Source organism: Acipenser ruthenus, chromosome 4 (genome assembly GCF_902713425.1).
Source record: "Acipenser ruthenus chromosome 4, fAciRut3.2 maternal haplotype, whole genome shotgun sequence".
Lineage (NCBI taxonomy): Eukaryota > Metazoa > Chordata > Actinopteri > Acipenseriformes > Acipenseridae > Acipenser > Acipenser ruthenus.
This window is the reverse complement of record NC_081192.1, coordinates 160,001-179,901: the sequence shown is the minus strand read 5'-3', so window position 1 is coordinate 179,901 and position 19,901 is coordinate 160,001. Positions and strand designations below refer to the sequence as shown.

General features: G+C 38.4%; 1 protein-coding gene across 2 annotated transcripts in view; it reads left to right on the top strand.

Moving 5' to 3' along the window:
* LOC117400274 (heat shock factor protein 1-like) overlaps nucleotides 1-19,901 on the top strand; it is a 34,913-nt gene that overhangs the window by 2,057 nt on the left and 12,955 nt on the right. For both annotated transcript variants that reach the window (XM_033999953.3, XM_033999952.3), the window contains exons 2-8: nucleotides 5,056-5,164; nucleotides 5,261-5,397; nucleotides 5,862-5,986; nucleotides 9,471-9,546; nucleotides 11,553-11,614; nucleotides 12,118-12,214; nucleotides 19,494-19,630. In XM_033999953.3, the coding sequence (XP_033855844.2) occupies nucleotides 5,056-5,164; nucleotides 5,261-5,397; nucleotides 5,862-5,986; nucleotides 9,471-9,546; nucleotides 11,553-11,614; nucleotides 12,118-12,214; nucleotides 19,494-19,630 (743 nt within the window). The remainder of the gene's footprint in view (nucleotides 1-5,055; nucleotides 5,165-5,260; nucleotides 5,398-5,861; nucleotides 5,987-9,470; nucleotides 9,547-11,552; nucleotides 11,615-12,117; nucleotides 12,215-19,493; nucleotides 19,631-19,901) is intronic.

Here is a 19,901-nt window from a genome sequence, read left to right as displayed (position 1 = left end):
AAACTTATCAAATAAATACACCTCGCGTATTACAATGTGCCTAAACTTCAGAACCACTTTCAAAGTCGGATCCAGTTTTGCTCTTTTTCCACATTCTGTCAATATAGGTCATGAAGTGATGCATCCGATTTGTCTCTGCTGTGAAATGATATACAGTATCTTGGAAACCAATAGTCTGGTTTTGATGACTCTATGCACATTTCAGAAATGCTTTTGTAAATGCAGTAGATTTCTTTTTTATGGTACTGCTTTGGATGAGATATTTAAATTGATTTTTATTAGGCCTACCTGTATGCATTCAGGTCCAAATGTCCTAACTTACTGTCCTAAGAATTAAAAGTAGACCAGAAGCACCTACATGGATGGATTCTGAAGAGGTTTGAGTCTTAGGAAAGGGTGGGACAGCATGGAGCTCAACTGGGTTTGTTAACATTTGGCTTGCAGTATGTTAACAGCCACATACCTATCGCTCAGCCATATACTGTAGTTTAAACTCAGCAGATTTCTATTGGTTGTTAGTTTTCTATTGTGCTGTCATTTAGGGTTTTATTCTTGGTTACAGCAGCACATTCTCAAATGTTTTCATTGTTCCAAGGAGCCAGTGGTCTGATTGTAGTGTTGTACATCAGTAGTTATAAAATGGGCAGCAGTGTGGAGTAGTGGTTAGGGCTCTGGGTGGGTTCAATCCCTGGTGGGAGACACTGCTGCTGTATCCTTGAGCTTCAGTAAAAACCCAACTGTATAAATGGGTAGTTGTATGTAAAAATAATGTGATATCTTGTAACAATTGCAAGTTGCCCTGGATAAAAGCGTCTGCTAAGAAATAAATAATAGTAGTAATAATAATAATAATAATAATAATAATAATAATAATAATAAAATGCCTTATAAGTAGTAAGTAGTATTTTTGTGTTACTTCAGTAGGCATTCAGTTGGTGTTTTAAGTAAAGTGTTATATTTTTTTCTTTCTGCTGAGTATTCATTTGTTTCTCGAATGCTACCAACCCTCCTTCAAACACACATTATTATTATTATTATTATTATTATTATTATTATTATTATTATTATTATTATTATTATTATTATTATTATTATTTATTTGGCAAATGCCTTTTATCCAATGTGACTAAAGCCCCTTTCACACTGGCACTCCTGCCCTGGTCACAATCCCACGTAGCGTGAAACCACATGCCTGGGTCGCCTGGTTAACCCTCAGGATGTGGGTTGGCACGCTTTGACTCGAGTTGAGTGAGACAAAATGCTTGATGGTCGTTCGTGAGCCGACGCAAGGAACATTTCTGTTTGTTTGTTAGTGCTGGGACAAACACAGGATTTTCATGTTCGGATATAAATATTCATTCGGATATTCGTTTTTTTTCAAAAAGTAATAAAAACCATTATATTGCTCAGAGCGCAGGCAGAGACAGCATAGCGGTAGGGGGCGTGGCCATGGCCCCTGTGTGTGTGCCTTTATTTTAAAATATCCCAGGAGTAAAGAATACGTCGTGTAGGACTTGCTTTACCCCAGTGAATTAACTACAAAACAACAGATTTGATTTATTTATTTAACTTTTCTCATTCCTTCACAGTAAACAGTGGCCATAAGCATTCCCTCGAAGCTTTTTAGATCCTGAGAAACTTGCCATTTTCCATAAGTTTACATATGGTCTGTAGTTACCTGGTTCGGTTTTGTCTCCTTTTTTGTGGATCGGTATTACGTTTGCAATTCTCCAGTCTGTCGGTACAACCCCTGTGTCGAGATCCTGTTGCATGATCTTGGTTAGCGGTTTTTAAATAACTTCTTTCATTTCTTTGAGTACTATTGGGAGGATTTGTTTATTTTAAGAGCTCCTAGTCCCTTACTTCTGCCTCTGTTATGCTAAAGTTATTTAAAACTGGATAAGAACAGGTCGACATGTGGAGCATTTTGTCTGTGTCCTCCTTTGTAAAAACTTGTGAAAAGTAATCATTTAATATTTTCTATTTTGCCATTTGTATCTCTTAGAAATGTTACCTCCTCTTTGAATGTTCTCTTGCTGTTATAATATTGGAAAAACTTTTTGGAATTGGTTTTAACCCCCTTAGCAATGCTCATTTCTATCTCTCTCTTGGCTTTTCTAACTTCCTTTTTGACTTGTGTTTGCAGTTCTAAGTACTCTTGCTGTGCATTTTGTTCTTGGTCCCTTTTTTTTTTTTTTAAATTTAGTCGTCGTCAATTTTTTACCCCGATTTTCTCCCCAGTTTAGCATGCCCAATTATTATCTGTATCCTCGGCTCACCGCTCGCAACCCCTCCGCCAACTCGGGAAACGGCGGCTGGAACACGCGTCCTCCGAAACGCGCTCCTGCCAAGCTGTCAATTTTCGCACTGCAGATCCACAGCAATGCCACCAGACCTATAGTGCCGGAGGACAACACGGCTCACTGCAGAACCACAGGCGCCCTATCGGCCACAGGGGTCGCTGATGCGCGGTGAGCCATGGATTCCCCTGCCGACCTAAGCCCTCCCTATCCGGGCAGCGCTCAGCCAATTGTGCACCGCCCCCTAGGAACTCCCGGTCACGGTCGGCTGTGACATAGCCTGGATTCGAACCTGCGATCTCCAGGCTATAGGGCACATCCTGCACTCTGCGAGGAGCGCCTTTACTGGATGTGCCACTCGGGAGCCCCGCTTGGTCCCTTTTAAACATTCTGTAAAGTGCCTTTTTTTCTCTCAATATGTTTTTTTTAATTGATCTATTAAACCACTTTGGCAATTTTGTTTTAGATTTAGATTTGTCTAATCTAGATTTAGATTTGGGATGTAATTGTTTTGTGCCTCTAGTACTACATTTAAAAAAAAATAGCCATCCTTTTTCCGTGGGTGTTTTCTCTATTTTACTTCAATCTACTTCTGTTATATAAACGAAACAATGATTAAACACACAATTAATGTGGCTTAGTACTGTACTGTCTGAGCGCAGTACCTTGTTTTCCAGCACAGAAGAATGCAGTGGTTTGCCATTGCTGCCGTCGTACTTGCTTTCTTGTTCTCTACGTGTTTACAACTGGCAATATAATCTTTTAATAGTATTGACTCATGCATGATCAACGGAATGACAGCAAAACTCATATAGACAATCAGATTTTTTTTTAGCTCTGTCTTTCACTGAAACATTGCATTTTTTTTCTTCATTGGTGCACATGCCATGTTGAGTTTCAGCAAAGACACGAGTGAAGTCACATGAATAAACTCAACTTGCAAAAAAAAATGCACATGGCATGTCTTCTGCAATTACTGTATTATACACTTAAATGTGTATTTTCGACTCTAAATTAATATTTTGATTACATTTTTACCAGTTTCAAAACGCTTGAGATAATGATATTTCTGAAATGGTCATTTATTAAAAGGGAAATAAAACAAAAACCGAGTATTGTGGTTTTTATTTATGTTTACCGGAGTATTTATCTTCTAAATAATTCAAAAAGATTGTGCTTCACTGATTAGCCTAGTATTCAATTATACAACGAGTTAAAAACTGGAAAGTTCATGAGCAGCACCAAGCAGCACTCTCTATAGAGGCAGAATCGCTAGACGTCTGCTTCGCCCCCCCGTACCAGTAGAATCACTGGAGCCCGAGCAAACTCTGCACTAATGTGATGTGTATTTTTACAATGGAAAATCAGAGAATCAGCTGCAAGACAAACACAAATATGCTTATGTTAATGCTTTGCAAGAATGCTCTCAAACTGATTGGTTTAAGGTTGATATCTATGATAATAACTTGCGAAAGTTAGTAAACTGAGTGCGAAGGTTGTTGCCAGTTATTGTGAAGAATGTGTGCGTTTTAGCCTTAGAGGGAACGCTGGTGGCCATAGACATGTTTTCATAAAGTAATAACTAAGGCCCTGTTAAAATCACAGAACTTTTCTTTAAAATTCACGGCAGTGTCAAAAGTAAAGTATCGTATTTCGCGGAATGTGCACCGAAATATGTTAGAAATTACGTGTACTGATTTATTATTTTTTAAACAGCAAATATACATATAAAAGACATCAAAATTAACATCAAAGTTAATCAAGCACTTTACAATAGCTTGTGACACGGTTTTGTAATTAACAGCCTGTAGGTAAAGTGTATCTGCAAGGACAGCTTTCAGTTCTAGTACATCAGGTGCATGTTCACCATTTAGGCCTTGCAAAACGATTACATTGTGTAACCCATACTGATCTTGTGCATCAGTCGACTCGTCAGTGACCACTGACAAGCAACCAGACTGTTTTACCAATTCCATAATCTCCTGCTTGTGATACTCTGCAACTTTAGGTAAGTATTCACGTCTCAGCTAGACTGATGAAGGAATCGCTCCACCGTTTGCTACACTGTGAAGAATTTCTGTAACTTTTGGTTGTCCAATTTTTTCAAAAGGGATATTTGCGCAAACAACACCTGTGAGGTGAAAATTTAATAAGTGGACTTTTGGAACATGGAAGTCATCGTTTTTTGTTTCTTTGCAAGTAAAGCAGTCGCAGTACTGCTCTGGAGTTCCGCCTTTCTCTTTCGGTGAATACTTGAAGCTAAATCAAATGCCTGTCAACAGACGAGTTTCGGTAGTGATCTACAGTAACGTTGCAGCACGTACAGAAGAGCTTACCTCCATCGCTGTGTACAACTCCTGCTGGATACTGCTTTACGTGATCTGCTGCAGACACATTTTTAACCTTTCTGGAGACCTCCATTTTCTTGTTTACAGTGTGTAGTACTTTAATTTCACGCTTAGATTGCATAGTGACATGACATAATCACTGCACAGCACTGTGTGCATGGCAAATATTACACACAGGCACACAGCAGAGCTGTACAATTTCATTAATGTGATTTATTTATTTATTTAGTATGAAATACAAATCATTTATTAAATTATTTTTATTTCTTAAGAATATTGTAAAAATTGCAGTATTGGGCTAATTTCACGATTTCCGCGCAGCCCGTGAAATCGTGATTTTTCACAGGGCCTTAGTAATGATACCTGATTCTGATGTTGTAACATTTCATTTATTTTTTTCTTGGCAGAGTGGTAACAGCTTCCATGTGTTCGATCAGGGCCGCTTTGCAAAGGAGGTGCTTCCCAAATACTTCAAGCATAACAACATGGCCAGCTTCGTGCGGCAGCTCAATATGTGTAAGTGTGCTTCACCCTTCGCTTCCTCCCGCAGCTGTCTGACTGTCTGTCTGCTTTCCATGGCTGAAATTGTCTCTCGTATTGTTTGTTTAACAGATGGGTTTCGCAAGGTCGTCCACATTGAGCAGGGTGGCTTAGTGAAGCCAGAAAAAGATGATACGGAATTCCAGCATGCGTACTTCATCCGAGGTCAGGAGCTCCTTCTGGAGAATATTAAGAGGAAGGTGACCAATGTAAGTATAGATCAATTCTTTAAAAGAAAAGAGTCTTGTTTGTACAACGCTGCTTCAAACAGCACAGCTTCTTCCACACAGGGCATTTGGAGAAACATGTTCTTGATATCCTATTTTCCTGTCATGAGGTTTTTTAAATTTGTTGCGTACTTTTGTATAGGGTTGGAAAGTTTGATGCCAACTGCTTGGCTGTAGTTTTTAACAAAGCTGCCGACACCACCGTTTCAAAGGTCTCAGAGACTGTTTAAAATCACGACTTCCCGTTACATTGATCTCTACTGATATTTTGAAAATCTGTTTAAATGATTTTATAAGAAGTTGGACTGTACAGCTACCATTTAACAGAGCTGTTAATGAGACTAGCTGGTATCCAGAACCCTTTCTAGCAGGTGGTTTGCCGGGTGGGAGAGAACGTCTTGAACACTGGCACATACTCAGTTTTGTGTTTTCTCATGATCATGTAGGTTTCCAATATAAAACATGAAGACATCAAGATTCGCCAGGGTGATGTGAGTAAGTTATTGACGGATGTCCACATCATGAGGGGGAAGCAGGAAGGCATGGACTCCAAGCTGATCTCCATGAAGCAGTGAGTTTCACAAGAGTCTCTACGTTACTTCTTCTCTGGTTCTACTTTTGGTATTTTTTTGTTTTTTGTTGCTGCACATTCAACCAGAAAAGTAAATCTTGGAAGACAACAATTTGCCATTTAGCAATGTGCCAAAAGTGCACAATCTAGAAATCCTTTCTAAAGACATAAGCAACACCTTACCCAATGTTTCAACCGCCTTTGTATCTCCCTAAAGCCTTTATCCCTAAAACAGCACTGTACTAAGTATAGCTCCTTTCACATGGAAAATGAGTCACTGATCTTGCCAGTAGTGTTTCTTAAATACCACTTCTGTTTCCTGTTTGTTTTCTCCATTTTCCATTGTTAATGAGTTTGCATTAAATAACTTTATGTTGCTTTATTTCTTTTTTACAGTCCAGTTTATTGTTGGGATGACTGATTTTTGAATGTGGTTCAAACAACCTTTGAGAATGAGGGACTAGAGCAGCAGCCTCCTTGCTCCTCTGTGGTATCCGCACCTGTCCCAATAAACTCTCCCACTTTCACCCAGCGGGAAGTGAGCACTCGGCCCAAGTGCATTGCGTGAGACAGGACAGATAGCACAGCTTCCTGTGCAGACTGCTTTTATGAGAATACACCATTTATAAGACAGCAGAGCAGGCAGATAAAACGATTAAAAACATAATCCATGAGAACACTTTGACAGTATGCAGAGCCAGTGAGGTTTCAGAATTATCTTTGGGTTTATTTTCTTTTATAATAGGGTCATTCCACGCCAGCTCTGACATGCTGAGTTCAGAAATGATAGCCATTATTTTTTTTTTAAATATCCCCGTCGACCTGTGAGCTTGCAAAGGTTAACCTAAAGTGAGAAAGGGACCTTAACCAGAAAAGTCACCCTGGGTGCAATTTAGATGCTACCATCATGTGTAGCACCTCATTCTACTCGTATTGAATAGGGCTTTTCAGAAAAAAATACTAGGAGCACCCTACTCACTTCTGGCAAATTGCCAGACGAGGGGTAAGTGACGAGTTTTATTCGAACTTCAGCCTAACCCTTTACCCTGTAGGGGATGCAGGTCCTAAAATGTTAGTATTGCTGTAAGACCCTTCAAAATTCTGTGAAATACTTTTGGTTTCAAGTCCCACCACTGGTCATTAAACCCCCTTGAAATTATAATTTTTGCTATTTGTACCAAGTTTAACTTGCATGGGGGGAGTCCAAAAAATCACCCAAAGATATGTTTGGATAGATGTTGAGATCTACAAGCATCAAGCAAAATATTATGGTATCCGGGTATTTGGGATTTTTGAAGTTGCATTTGTCATGCATTCAAGAATTGCATATGGCTTGCTATGACTTTGGTGAGGTTAAAGTACCACATAGTTCTATCCAACCTGGCTATTTCTCAGCTTGGAGCTGAGGGGTTGTGAACTTGCATTGGACTCGGAACTTCTTTGTTACAGTGACACATTTGAAACTACCAAAACCTTAATTAGTTGGGTTTTAAAAACTAAATTTATATATTTTTGTATCTTCCCTGTTCACAGCATAGTTTAAATACACCTGTCTTTGTCATTGAAGACCTAAACCAAAGACTTTCAGTTGTGCCTGAAATTGACTGCTTGGCTAGCATGAGAATGCAGTATATAGCTTTTTAACAAATGGTTGGTCAGTCAGTCAATTATCCCCCTAGGTAGGCACCACAGTAAGATTTTGGTCATCATAACAACGAAGTCCCAAGTCCCATATGCAAGTTCATAACCCCTCAGCTCCAAGCTAGTGCCAATGGAAGCCCAGTGCTCGAATGCATGACAAATGCAACTTCAGAAATCCAAAATCCCCGGATACCAACATATTTTGCTTGATGCTTGTAGATCTCATCAACATCTATCCAAACATATCTTTGGGTGATTTTTTGGACTCCCCCCACGCAAGTTATTACGGCCTAAACCTGGTACAAATAGCAAAAATTCTAATTTCAAGGGGGTTTAATGACCAGTGGTGGGACTTGAAACCAAAAGTATTTCACAGAATTTAGAAGACTGGGTCCTAAGGGTCTTACAGCAATACTAACATTTTAGGACCTGCATCCCCTACAGGGTAAAGGGTTAGGCTGAAGTTCGAATAAAACTCGTCACTTACCCCTCGTCTGGCAATTTGCCAGAAGTGAGTAGGGTGCTCCTAGTGTTTTTTTTTTTCTGAAAAGCCCTGTTCAATACGAGTAGAACGAGGTGCTACACATGATGGTAGTGATTTTTCTCTTCAAGGTCCCTTTCTCACTTTAGGTTAACCTTTGCAAGGTCACAGGTCGAAGGGGATCTTTTAAAAAAAAAAAAAAAAAAAGTGGCTCATTTCTGAACTCTGCGTGTCTGAAAACCAGCTGAATTTTTCTAGGAAAATCTGAGACAGGCCATGGCACTGGTTGAATTGGCGTGGAATGCCCCGATAATATTTAGACCTACCTCATTATTCAGCGAAACTGCTGTCGGGAAGCATGCATTCAATACGTTCAGCATTTCAGCAGAACTGAACAGAAACATTTTAGAGATTAGTATCAAATATTTAGAGACGGTTCTGAGTAAATAAATCATTTTCTATATTAGAGTGATGTTGGCTAGAAACTACAGACCATTAAATATATAGGCGATCACCTGACCAGAAACTTAGAGGCTGTGTGTTTGACCCAGTAGGACTGTCATGTTGTTCAGCAGTGAGTGTGAAGGCCCTGTGAAGCAGTAATATACTGCATGCTGGGATAGTCCCGTCAGTTTGGAAGCACTATTTACAAATTGACCCTTTTGTTTTAATGTACCTGCTGAAGGATTTTGTCTTCTAAACGCTGATATGTAGTTACACTGACCTAATTGAAATGACAATATATTTTGCGAATATATCTGTTGAAAGTGTACCTTTTCTGTGAATGCATGCAGTGTTTCCAAAGAAGTGCTGTACAAAAACACATGGAAAATAATGTTTAAACAGGCCCCTGGAGAGTTCCTTTTAGAAGGGACAGGTGGAAGGAAAGGGTTTATGGATGGTTGTAAAGTTAGTGTAAATAAAAGCTTCTAAGATCTTTTATTAACCATTAACTTAAAAAAAAAAAAAACATAAATAGTTATCCTACCGTACTGTATAATAAAACTTAATACACCTTTTCTGCTGGGATTTCACGCGCTCTGGTGAGTGTTGTAAATTGTGAGTCCCATGCTGGGTTAGCCATACAAGGCTGTTAATAATCTTGACAGAAATTGCCACACTAGCCTTGACAGAAGCTTATTGCTGCAAGTCTATCTATGATATTGATTTGGATGATGTATTTAAGTAGATGTAAACTTCAGTGCAACAGGCTCCAAAAATGTTGAAAATCAGAACAAATTGTTTTGGTGTTTTTATTTTATATGAATTGTCAGAAAACTGTGACATTGGATCTGCTTGGCACAACACACCCAGTTCCCAGTGTTGCTGAGTCTGTCTTTAAACTCTCAATGTGTTCTGCAGTGAGAACAAGGCTTTGTGGAGAGAGGTGGCCAGCCTGAGACAGAAGCATGCTCAGCAGCAGAAAGTCGTCAATAAGGTAAATGCATTGAGGGTATTGTGATAAGGGGCGCTGCTTCTCTATAAACAGCAGCAGCCGTAAAATACTGTAAATCCAGAAGTATTTGCAAACCTTTTATTATGCGATTTTCACGTATCAAAAAAAATCGCAAACATTTTTGCTGCCTATATAAACGCTTCCAATATATAAACGCTTCCAATATATAAACACTTCCAATATATAAACGCTTCCAATATATAAACACTTCCAATATATAAACGCTTCGAGTATATAAACGCTTCCAGTATATAAACGCTTCCAGTATATAAACGCTTCCAATATATAAACGCTTCCAATATATAAACGCTTCCAATATATAAACGCTTCCAATATATAAACGCTTCGAGTATATAAACGCTTCCAATGGTTGACTCTTACGAAATTCATCCGACCGCTAGAGGGCGTAAGTGGCTGATATTACTGATATTGATGTGGACCCGAAAACATCCACAATAAAGCCAAAGCATGCAAACTGGCTTGTGTCTGCTCTCCACGAACTAGGAAAAAAAAAAAAGAAATTATCATTTCAGGCTGGTCTCTTTCTGGGATATTGAATGCAGTTAAGGAGAGCCGCACTGCCAGCACAAGTAATATTCCTGTGTTTAAAAAAAAAAAAATGTTTTTTTCAGATTTGTTTACAGTATAGTAGCTTTGTATTTGTTACAATTTAGATTATATTTATTTATTTCTTAGCAGATTATTTATTTCTTAGCAGATGCCCTCATCCAGGGCGACTTACAATTGTTACAAGATATCACATTATACATTATTTCACATTATACAGATATCACATTATTTTTACATACAATTACCCATTTATACAGTTGGGTTTTTACTGGAGCAATCTAGGTAAAGTACCTTGCTCAAGGGTACAACAGCAGTGTCCCCCACTGGGGATTGAACCCACAACCCTCCGGTCAAGAGTCCAGAGCCCTAACCACTACTCCACACTGCTGCCCCAGTAAATAAAAGCTACTGTAAATGTGTTCATTTTCATGTTTTGCTATGGTATAGTATAATTCTGTGTGGGCGGCTATTTCTTTAGAACATTCCACATAGCTTTTCTGTGACCCTCTCTGTTGTAAATTAAAAAAATAGAATGTTTGGTTTGAAGATGCTATAAAAAAAATAAATAATAAAAAAAACTCTTAACTTTGGTAAATACTTTCTAGTAGTATTTCTGTTGATTTACTATGATATCAGAATTTGCATTCAGTTCTGTTTTGGTTAATATTGCACTACTAGTAGGCCTATACACTGCATACAGCACTTTAAATATCTCTGAAGTTGTTTGTGTAGTTCTTGCATTAGAAACAGTTTGGGGCGATTAATTTTCCTGTCAGTAAATTATATTTTGTATGCAGTGTTGTGTGTCTTTTTTTTCTTTCTTTCAAACCCTGTGGAGTAGTGGTTAGGGCTCTGGACTCTTGACCGGAGGGTCGTGGGTTTAATCCCAGGTGGGGGACACTGCTGCTATACCCTTGAGCAAGGTACTTTACCTAGATTGCTCCAGTGTAAAAAAATAATGTAATTGTATGTAAAAATAATGTGATATTTTGTAACAATTGTAAGTCGCCCCGGATAAGGGTGTCTGCTAAGAAATAAATAATAAAATAATAAAATAAACCTATCGGATTACATTAGCCTATTTGTAAATACACTGTATAAATGCATTAAAAATGTTTTATTTTATTTATTTTTATTTTTTGAAGGCACATACAGTAATATTGACCATCATCAGGTCTTCATGTTGTACATACAATATTATGAGGTAGTGTGTACAACTTTCAGGGCAACAGGTCGCCAACATTTCTGGAGCGAAATTTCTTCTGGGTGTGATTCGACAAATATTTTGGCTGCAAATATTTCTGGATTTACAGTAGTTCATTGTTTTGACAAATCACGTTTTTTTTTAATTTTTATTTTTGTAAAATAATATATATATATAATTCCCCCCCCCCCCCCCCCCCCCCCCCCCCCAACAGCTTATTCAGTTCCTTATCTCACTGGTGCAGTCTAACAGGGTTTTGGGGATGAAAAGGAAAATGTAAGTATTTTTTGTGATGGCTGTTTGTTTGTTTTTTTTCAGTTTATAACTAATCTCCCACTATTCAGAATGTAGCTGCCTCTTACAGTAGTCCAACCTCCAAAAAATAGATATTTTGTTCAGAATTTAAGTGTTTGTTCTATGATAAAAATTAATAACTCACAAATCTTTCATCAAACCTCATAAACGAATCGCATTCTAAAAACAGAAACCTCCAGAGCCTCAAGATTATTTCAAAAGTAGAAGGTAGCAGCTATTAACAATGCCCAGAATGAAGGAAATGTGTTTTCTATCTGTGAGAGATACCACCGCACTGCTGTGGTGGAGAAATCCAAGGGAACACATGACTAAAACAAACATGCTCAATGAAATGCTAAGAGCTTTGGCAAGATGGATCAATAACTGTATCTTAATAACTGCACGCTGTCCTTCAGTTATCATGAAAACCCCTTTGTTTATGTGGCCCTGTCTCTTGACTTGTTTTCTTGCTTGTTTCTTTGCAGGCCTTTGATGTTGAACGACAGCAGCTCAGCACATTCCATGCCCAAGTACAGTCGGCAGTATTCACTGGAACCCCTGCAAGGCTCGCCTGCGTTCTCAGTAAGGGCACCCAACAGCGTTTGGAACATGGTGCTGATTCTTGCCTGTTTAGGTTTGCCCCGGTAGCAATGCAGCCAAAGGCGCATTCTTGAGAGATTTAACACTAATTTTCACAGCAGTTTGTGGCATATTTATTTGAGTAATACCTACCTAAATCTGTGTTTATCGAGGTTCTGCATTCACCACAAAACACCTGCAGATTTTTACAGACAGATTCTTGTGTTTTAATCGCTGTTATTTGAACTTACAAAAGTGTGTGTTTTGCAATGGCCCTGTTATTGGAAGAGTATAGTAGATACGATGAGCAATCATAGTGCCAGCCTAAGGCCACTGCTCGTGAACATAGGTGGGCTGCACTGAATTGTTAAGTCTACCTTTTATACTGTCCAGATGTTTCTGTTGAAAACGATCTGATCAAATGACCTGGTAGATGAAAGAGTACTGCAGTACTGCTTTCTTTCCACAGTCACTCTGGTCTCCTATGTGGTCCTGTGGCAATAGTATTATGATTTAGTGAGTATATAATATAGTGCCAAAACAGAATTTAGAAATGACTGTATCAAAAGGATACCATACAGGGGTAACCAATGCATAAATGTTACCAGAAATAAATAAGACACATTTACTGTGTGCTTACTTTACTTTTTTTCACTGCTTGCATTGGCGTCAATTGTGTCCAATTCAGACTCATTCAAAATCTCACGTACACTTTGGTTTCCCAAAAAGGTCAACATTTATATAAATCTGGTTAATTATTTTTATTGCAATATTTTTTTCTCTTTCGTGGCATATGGATATGAACCAGTGATTTGCCCCTTTTTGAAAAGAAGTGCCGACCCATGGTGATATGCTGTAATATCAACACCCTCATGTGACCTGTATTGACCAATCAATTATAGAGTATTTAAAAGACCCATTTAGTTATGACTTACTCTAGACTTTTGCTTAATATTTCTAAGATAGTTTAGAAACACTTGCGGATTCTACGTTTTTCAATTTTTCTGAATAAGTATATCTTAAGGCCCCAGTTGTAGCATTCAAAAGAGAAGCTAATTTAGATGATATTTTACTTCACATTAAACATAATAATTGACAGAATAGGTTCTGCAAATACTTGCAATGGTACATGTAAATTGTGTAAATACATGGACAAAAGTAAAACTATAATTAACCCTTTGCGGTCGATTTATTCAGCATGTCTCAGGCGCGTCAGGTCCAATTTATTTTCACACGCTCAGTTTATTTTAGACGCGCTGTTTAAAAGTATTTTTTTCACAGTAAAACAGGTTTAAAAGGCACTGCATATCAACAGGACACTCAGTACTGCATCTCCAGCCCCCCCCCCCCCCCACCCCTTGTTCGCTGTATTTTTCACATACCTCTTCATAGTTGTGCATACCGATAAATCATCTCCTGATCACTCGTTTTATCACCAAACTCCTCAATAATGCGATCCAAGTCATTATTGTATTACTATAACATCTCAAAAAGCTCTGCAAATGTCTGTGATATTCTTTGAGCACTGGATGCAGAAGCAGCTATCTTGTTTGTTTATGTCCGTGTTCTCTGTGGTGCCGGGGCTATCTGTATTGCTCAGATACGCTCCCTTTTTTTTTTCTTTTCGGCTTCTCTCGTTTCCTATCAGTCTCGCTCGGCCATTGAATGGTTTTCTCTTCTTTTTTCTGGAGAAAAAACGACTAGAGACGTGTTTTTTATGTCTTTTTGATGTCGGACAGGGTCCCACATTGGACCGGAAAGGTAAAATAATAATGTCGGACCAGGTCCGACATAGGACTGCAAAGGGTTAAACATAAGAACAACACATCTACAAACTAATACCTGCTTTGAAAATGGCAATGTTTATGGAATATCCTGTGAAAAATGTGTTGAAATAAAATATGTTGGAGAGACTGGAACAACTTTTATATAAAATAATTTAGAACCACCTTTTCATTAATTAGAAATAAGAAAATTAGTGAATCAATAGTACATCACTTCACCAGTCAAGGACATGACATAAATGATGTAAAGTTTGTAGTATTAGAACAGCTAAAATTAGGCAATGCGACATATAGAAGAATAAAAGAAAGCAAATGGATCAATAGACTGAACACGATTATGCCAGCGGGACTCAACAGAAAAGAATGAACTAATTAAGTCCAATAAATATATAATATTTAAATAAATAAATAAACTAAATTCATTCAGAAGTTGTGCATGCTGATGCGCTGGGGAGGCCAGATCTAGGCTGATCCTCAGAGCCAGCATTGCATGATATAATAAAAATATAAGTTTATATAAAGTAATGTTAATTATAATGAATACAGATTTAAAGATAGAAGTAAAAATGATGTCACACTATATAGAACACCATTACATCATGTAAGAATAAATCATTTATTTGAATATAAACAATAATACGTCGTCAAAAACCTATAAATACCTCCAATGTTTTGATTCAAACAGATGCTGCCTTGAGAAAGAGATATCGAAACATTGGGCAGCTGGCACTTTGAGCTAATATACACACGCACACACATACATTATATATATATATATATATATATATATATATATATATATATATATATATATATATATATATATATATATATATATATATACTGTATATAGAGGGGCTTCAGTGAGTTACAGGAAAATAATTTCATCAAGGGTTTCTGTGGCGTCATAAATCACGAGACCGAAGGTCGAGTAATTTATAAACTGTAACTCACTGAAGAGGCCCCTCTATTATTTTTTATAATATGTGGTTACCCTTGTGATGCTAATATTTTAAAGAAGATGAGGTTCAGCAGTACAGTTCAGGTTTTATTTTTTTTTAAATAGTGTTTTTCAGTGCTGTACCGATGTTTTATGTCGTTATCCGTTTAGTTTCTCGGAGATACGAATGTACCGGCTTTACATCCTTTTTTTTTTTTTTTTTTTTTTTTTTTTTTTTAAACATATGCTCATTTTGTTGATTAGTAATGATCATTTCTGTACTGTGGGTGTTGTCGAGTCATTGAAAACGAGACATTTTGTCTTTGAATTGAAAGTGATGGTCTCGAGGGGTCGAATGGGTCAAAGTTCAAGTATATTTTCCTCTAGAGGAATTATCACTTTTTGACGTCACTTTTTTTTCGAATGACTCAGGATGCAAATATAAGCCTTCATCCATGTATTATTATATGGTTTATATGGGGACAAAATATTTCTTAGGTACTCTGGTGCTGAACCATTTAGTGCTTTATATGTTAATAGTAAGATTTTAAAATCAATTCTGAAATGTATTGGAAGCCAGTGCAATGAGGCCAACACAGGAGTTATATGAGCCCGTTTCTTCGTTCTAGTCAGAACCCTTGCTGCTGCATTTTGAACAAGCTGTAAACGTGATGAGACGTGATGTGGAAGTAAAGCAAATAAAGCATTGCAATAATCAAGTCTTACTGAAACGAAAGCATGAAGTAGTTTCTCAGCATCAGCCAAAGAAAGAAAATACCTCATTTTTGCAATGCTGCTCTTCTGACCCGAAAATGAGAAAAGTCGTTTGCATGGCACCGTTGTCACTACGTATTTAAGTGCCAGCTTTGCTAAACTTTCATGGGCATCAACATGCTTCGACCATTCCAGAGGACAATCTTCCATGCTGATAACTGGTTCTGCTTTATAGTGATCCAAAGAGGTGTTGGTTGACATTATTCCTTCGTATTCGTATCCGATTCCACTAAGGTTAATTTTCTTTTTTGGTGGTTCAGCTTCTTTAGTTTTCACACCAGGCTGCTGGTTCTGTGAGGTTTCTGACAACAGTAAGGTAAGAATGGACTCCCGCACCTCGTCCCTCTCAGATTTTGGAAAGTACTTCATTCTTAACCCTTGGGTCCAGTGCTGTCGCTATCTTTTACCATGTGAGATTGGTGCTTTCTTTCTGTTTAGTTAAGTCTGCAGTGAAGGAGTTCTTAAGCCGAACAACATACATCATCTGAGATCAAATATACATCTCTCCCCAAGGGGCTCGCTCGCACACCTGCGGGGCTCAACATACATCTCTCCCCAAGGGGCTCGCTCGCACACCTGCGGGGCTCAACATACATCTCTCCCCAAGAGGCTCGCTCGCACACCTGCGGGGCTCAACATACATCTCTCCCCAAGGGGCTCGCTCGCACACCTGCGGGGCTCAACATACATCTCTCCCCAAGGGGCTCGCTCGCACACCTGCGGGGCTCAACATACATCTCTCCCCAAGGGGCTCGCTCGCACACCTGCGGGGCTCAACATACATCTCTCCCCAAGGGGCTCGCTCGCACACCTGCGGGGCTCAACATACATCTCTCCCCAAGGGGCTCGCTCGCACACCTGCGGGGCTCAACATACATCTCTCCCCAAGGGGCTCGCTCGCACACCTGCGGGGCTCAACATACATCTCTCCCCAAGGGGCTCGCTCGTATCCAAGAACATCCAAGAAAAGCTTGACACATGTTTCAGTATAATGCCTCTCTTTGGTATGCTTTACTGTCAGTGCAAAAGCAGGGGTGTGCCATTCGTATCGCCCGACGTCCCTGGACAAGTTTTGCTGTTATACTTTGCCTGTTGGACAAGTAGTTTTTATTTCTTGACTAGACGCATTCAATCACTGCATGACTAGACTCGTTCGATCACTGTATGACTGCATGCGTTCAATCACTGCATGACTAGACGCGGTCAATCACTGCATGCGCTCGGGTATATATTTAAAATGGCACCTCAGGAAATGAATTACGATATGCTGGACGGTCAACACAGAGGAGTGTGATTTAATGTGCGTTAACAAACATGAATCTCCAAAAGAATGCATACATTAATATCCAAAAAGGATATTGCTGCTCTAGAAAGAGTGCAAAGAAGAGCGATTAGGATTATCCCGGGTTTAAAAGGCATGTCATATGCAGACAGGCTAAAAGAATTGAATCTATTCAGTCTTGAACAAAGAAGACTACACGATGATCTGCTTCAACCTTTCAAAATTCCAAAAGGTATTGACAATGTCAACCCAAGGGACTTTTTTGACCTGAAAAAAGAAACAAGGACCAGGGGTCACAAATGGAGATTAGATAAAGGGGCATTCAGAACAGAAAATAGGAGGCACTTTTTTACACAGAGAATTGTGAGGGTCTGGAACCAACTCCCCAGTAATGTTGTTGAAGCTGACACCCTGGGATCCTTCAAGAAGCTGCTTGATGAGATTCTGGGATAAATAAGCTACTAACAACCAAACGAGCAACAATATCCTTTTTGTAGCAAGGTGACCAGAACTGAACACAATATTCTAGATGAGGTCTTACTAATGCTTTGTAAAGTTGTGCTTTATGCATGTTTAATTCATGGAAAGTTATATTTTTACTTCACTATATGTGCATTATAGAAAGGGAGTTATTTTGTATTTGTAAGATGTGTGTTGTGTCCCGCGGCGCCCCCCACCCCCTCCCAGGTTTATAACGCTCTTCAGTTATATCGCTTGTGTGTGTGTGTGTGTGTGTGTGTGTATATATGTATATATGAATGATGCAATGATAGTATTGTCTACAAGGTGCTAGAAATTTCAATATGATAATGCAGAACCTAATTCTAGAAAAGTCTAGAAAATGCTGGATTGAACATTCTTAAGAGACTATAAAAGGGTTAGGCATAGGATGATTGCTGTCATTACCAATAAGTGAATATGGGGGGAAAAAGTAAAAAGCTATCAGAAGACCTTAGAGAGAACATTATTTATTGTCATGAAGCTGGAGAAGGATACAAGAAGATTCCCAAGCATTTGAGTATCCCATTTTCACCTATTGTTTATATTACCAAGAAGTACAAGACTCATGGTACTGTCATAACGCTCCGTCGGTCTAGAAAGCAGTTTCTTTCACCAACAAGAAGTAGAAGAATTGTGAAGAAAGCTATTAACAATCCAAGATCGACTGCCAAAGATATTCAGAGTGAACTGGCTGCAAGTGGGACTGGAATTCCATTTCAACCATAGGTCGAGTATTGCATGGTGAAGGTCTCAATAGTCACAGGCAAAGGAAAAAGCCAAAAAGCCACAATCTCTTAAAGTTTGCAAAACAGCATTTGAATGATGGAGAAAGTCTGGTGAGGCCTACAAAGAAAAGAACACCATACCTACTGTCAAGCATGGAGGTGGTAATATCCTTCTATGGGGCTGTTTTTCCTCTAATGGCACAGGAGATTTAGTTCCAATACATGGTAAAATGGATTCCATAGCATACCAAAAGATATTGGCCAATCACCTGAAATCCTCCACTACAAAACTTGGTTTAAAGCACAGCTGGACGATCCAACACAACAACGATCCAAAGCACACATCAAAATGACCCCTGTGTGTGCCTTTATTTTACAGCAAGACTTTACAATATGCAACACATTAAAGTAGAAAAATATCCCAGGAGTAAAGAATATGTTGTGTAGGCCTTACTTTACCCCAGTGAATTAACTACAAAACAAAGGATGCCAAATAGCAGTTCAAGTTAAACGTTGTTTTCTTTAGTCCCGATAAATATAATAGTATATAAAGGTGACAACGCATTTTACTTTTTTTTTATTTATTTTATTTTTTTCATTCATTGCCGTTTCTTCACAGTAAACAGTGGCCATCAACACATTTCATAAAGTAATAACATGAGGTTTACTTGTGCCTTTTTGTAGCTGAACAAGCAAACGAAAACTGAACTGTAACTTTAAACACTTCAAATAAAACAAACGTGGAAATGGTGTTGTAAAATGAAGAGGAAAATAACTCTGCGTTTTGGTTCTCGTTTTATTACATTCCACGTAACAGAAAGTCGCAACACAAAATATATACTATATAAAATCACTATACAACATTTCCAGCAAGTTGGGCACTGTATAAGCGAGGCATTTCAGAATGACGTGCTTGCCTTTTTTTCTGTCCCATGAGATTCTGATGTCCCAGATGGCCTTCCATAGAGATCACTATGTGTGAGCAAGCATAATCCTGGTTTGTTTACTTTTTGCTGTCTAAAACTTTCAAATAGAGGCTCAAGCTGCTGTGTTGATCCTGTGTTTTTTTTTTTGTTTTGTTTTGTTTTGTTTTTTTTATATATTAATCTCACATACCACAGGAAGCTCTTTTTAATTTGCCATTTTTTTTAAACTGTCACGCAAATTCTGGTGAGGCGTTAAATAAGTGCAAGGTATTTTAGTATCCGAATACATGTCAAAAAATATTTGTTTGGATATTTCTCCAAGCACTTGTATATATATTTTTTTTTTGCAGCCTACATCCCAGTCCTACACGGGAGCAAACCTGTTCTCCTCAGATTCGTCAGTTAACTGTGGTCCTATAATCTCGGATGTCACAGATCTTCCACAGCTCAGTCTCTCTGCTTCTCTGAATGGCCAGACAGAGGAAGAGTGAGTACCGGAAACACAGCATAGAACCTACCAGTACATTTTGAGGCTGGTATATACAGCCAGTTGCCAGCCTTTTGTGGTAACTCCCACTTGACTAGTGTTTAAATGGTGTTCTATGTTAAATTGAATGAGAAAACACTGGAACAAACATTTGAATGTTAAACAAACACTACATGAAATGAACCAACAGGGAGACCGTATTCTTTTATATAACAGAAGAATACATCATGCAAAGAAAAAAAAAAATGCATACATTACGTCTAAAATAAGT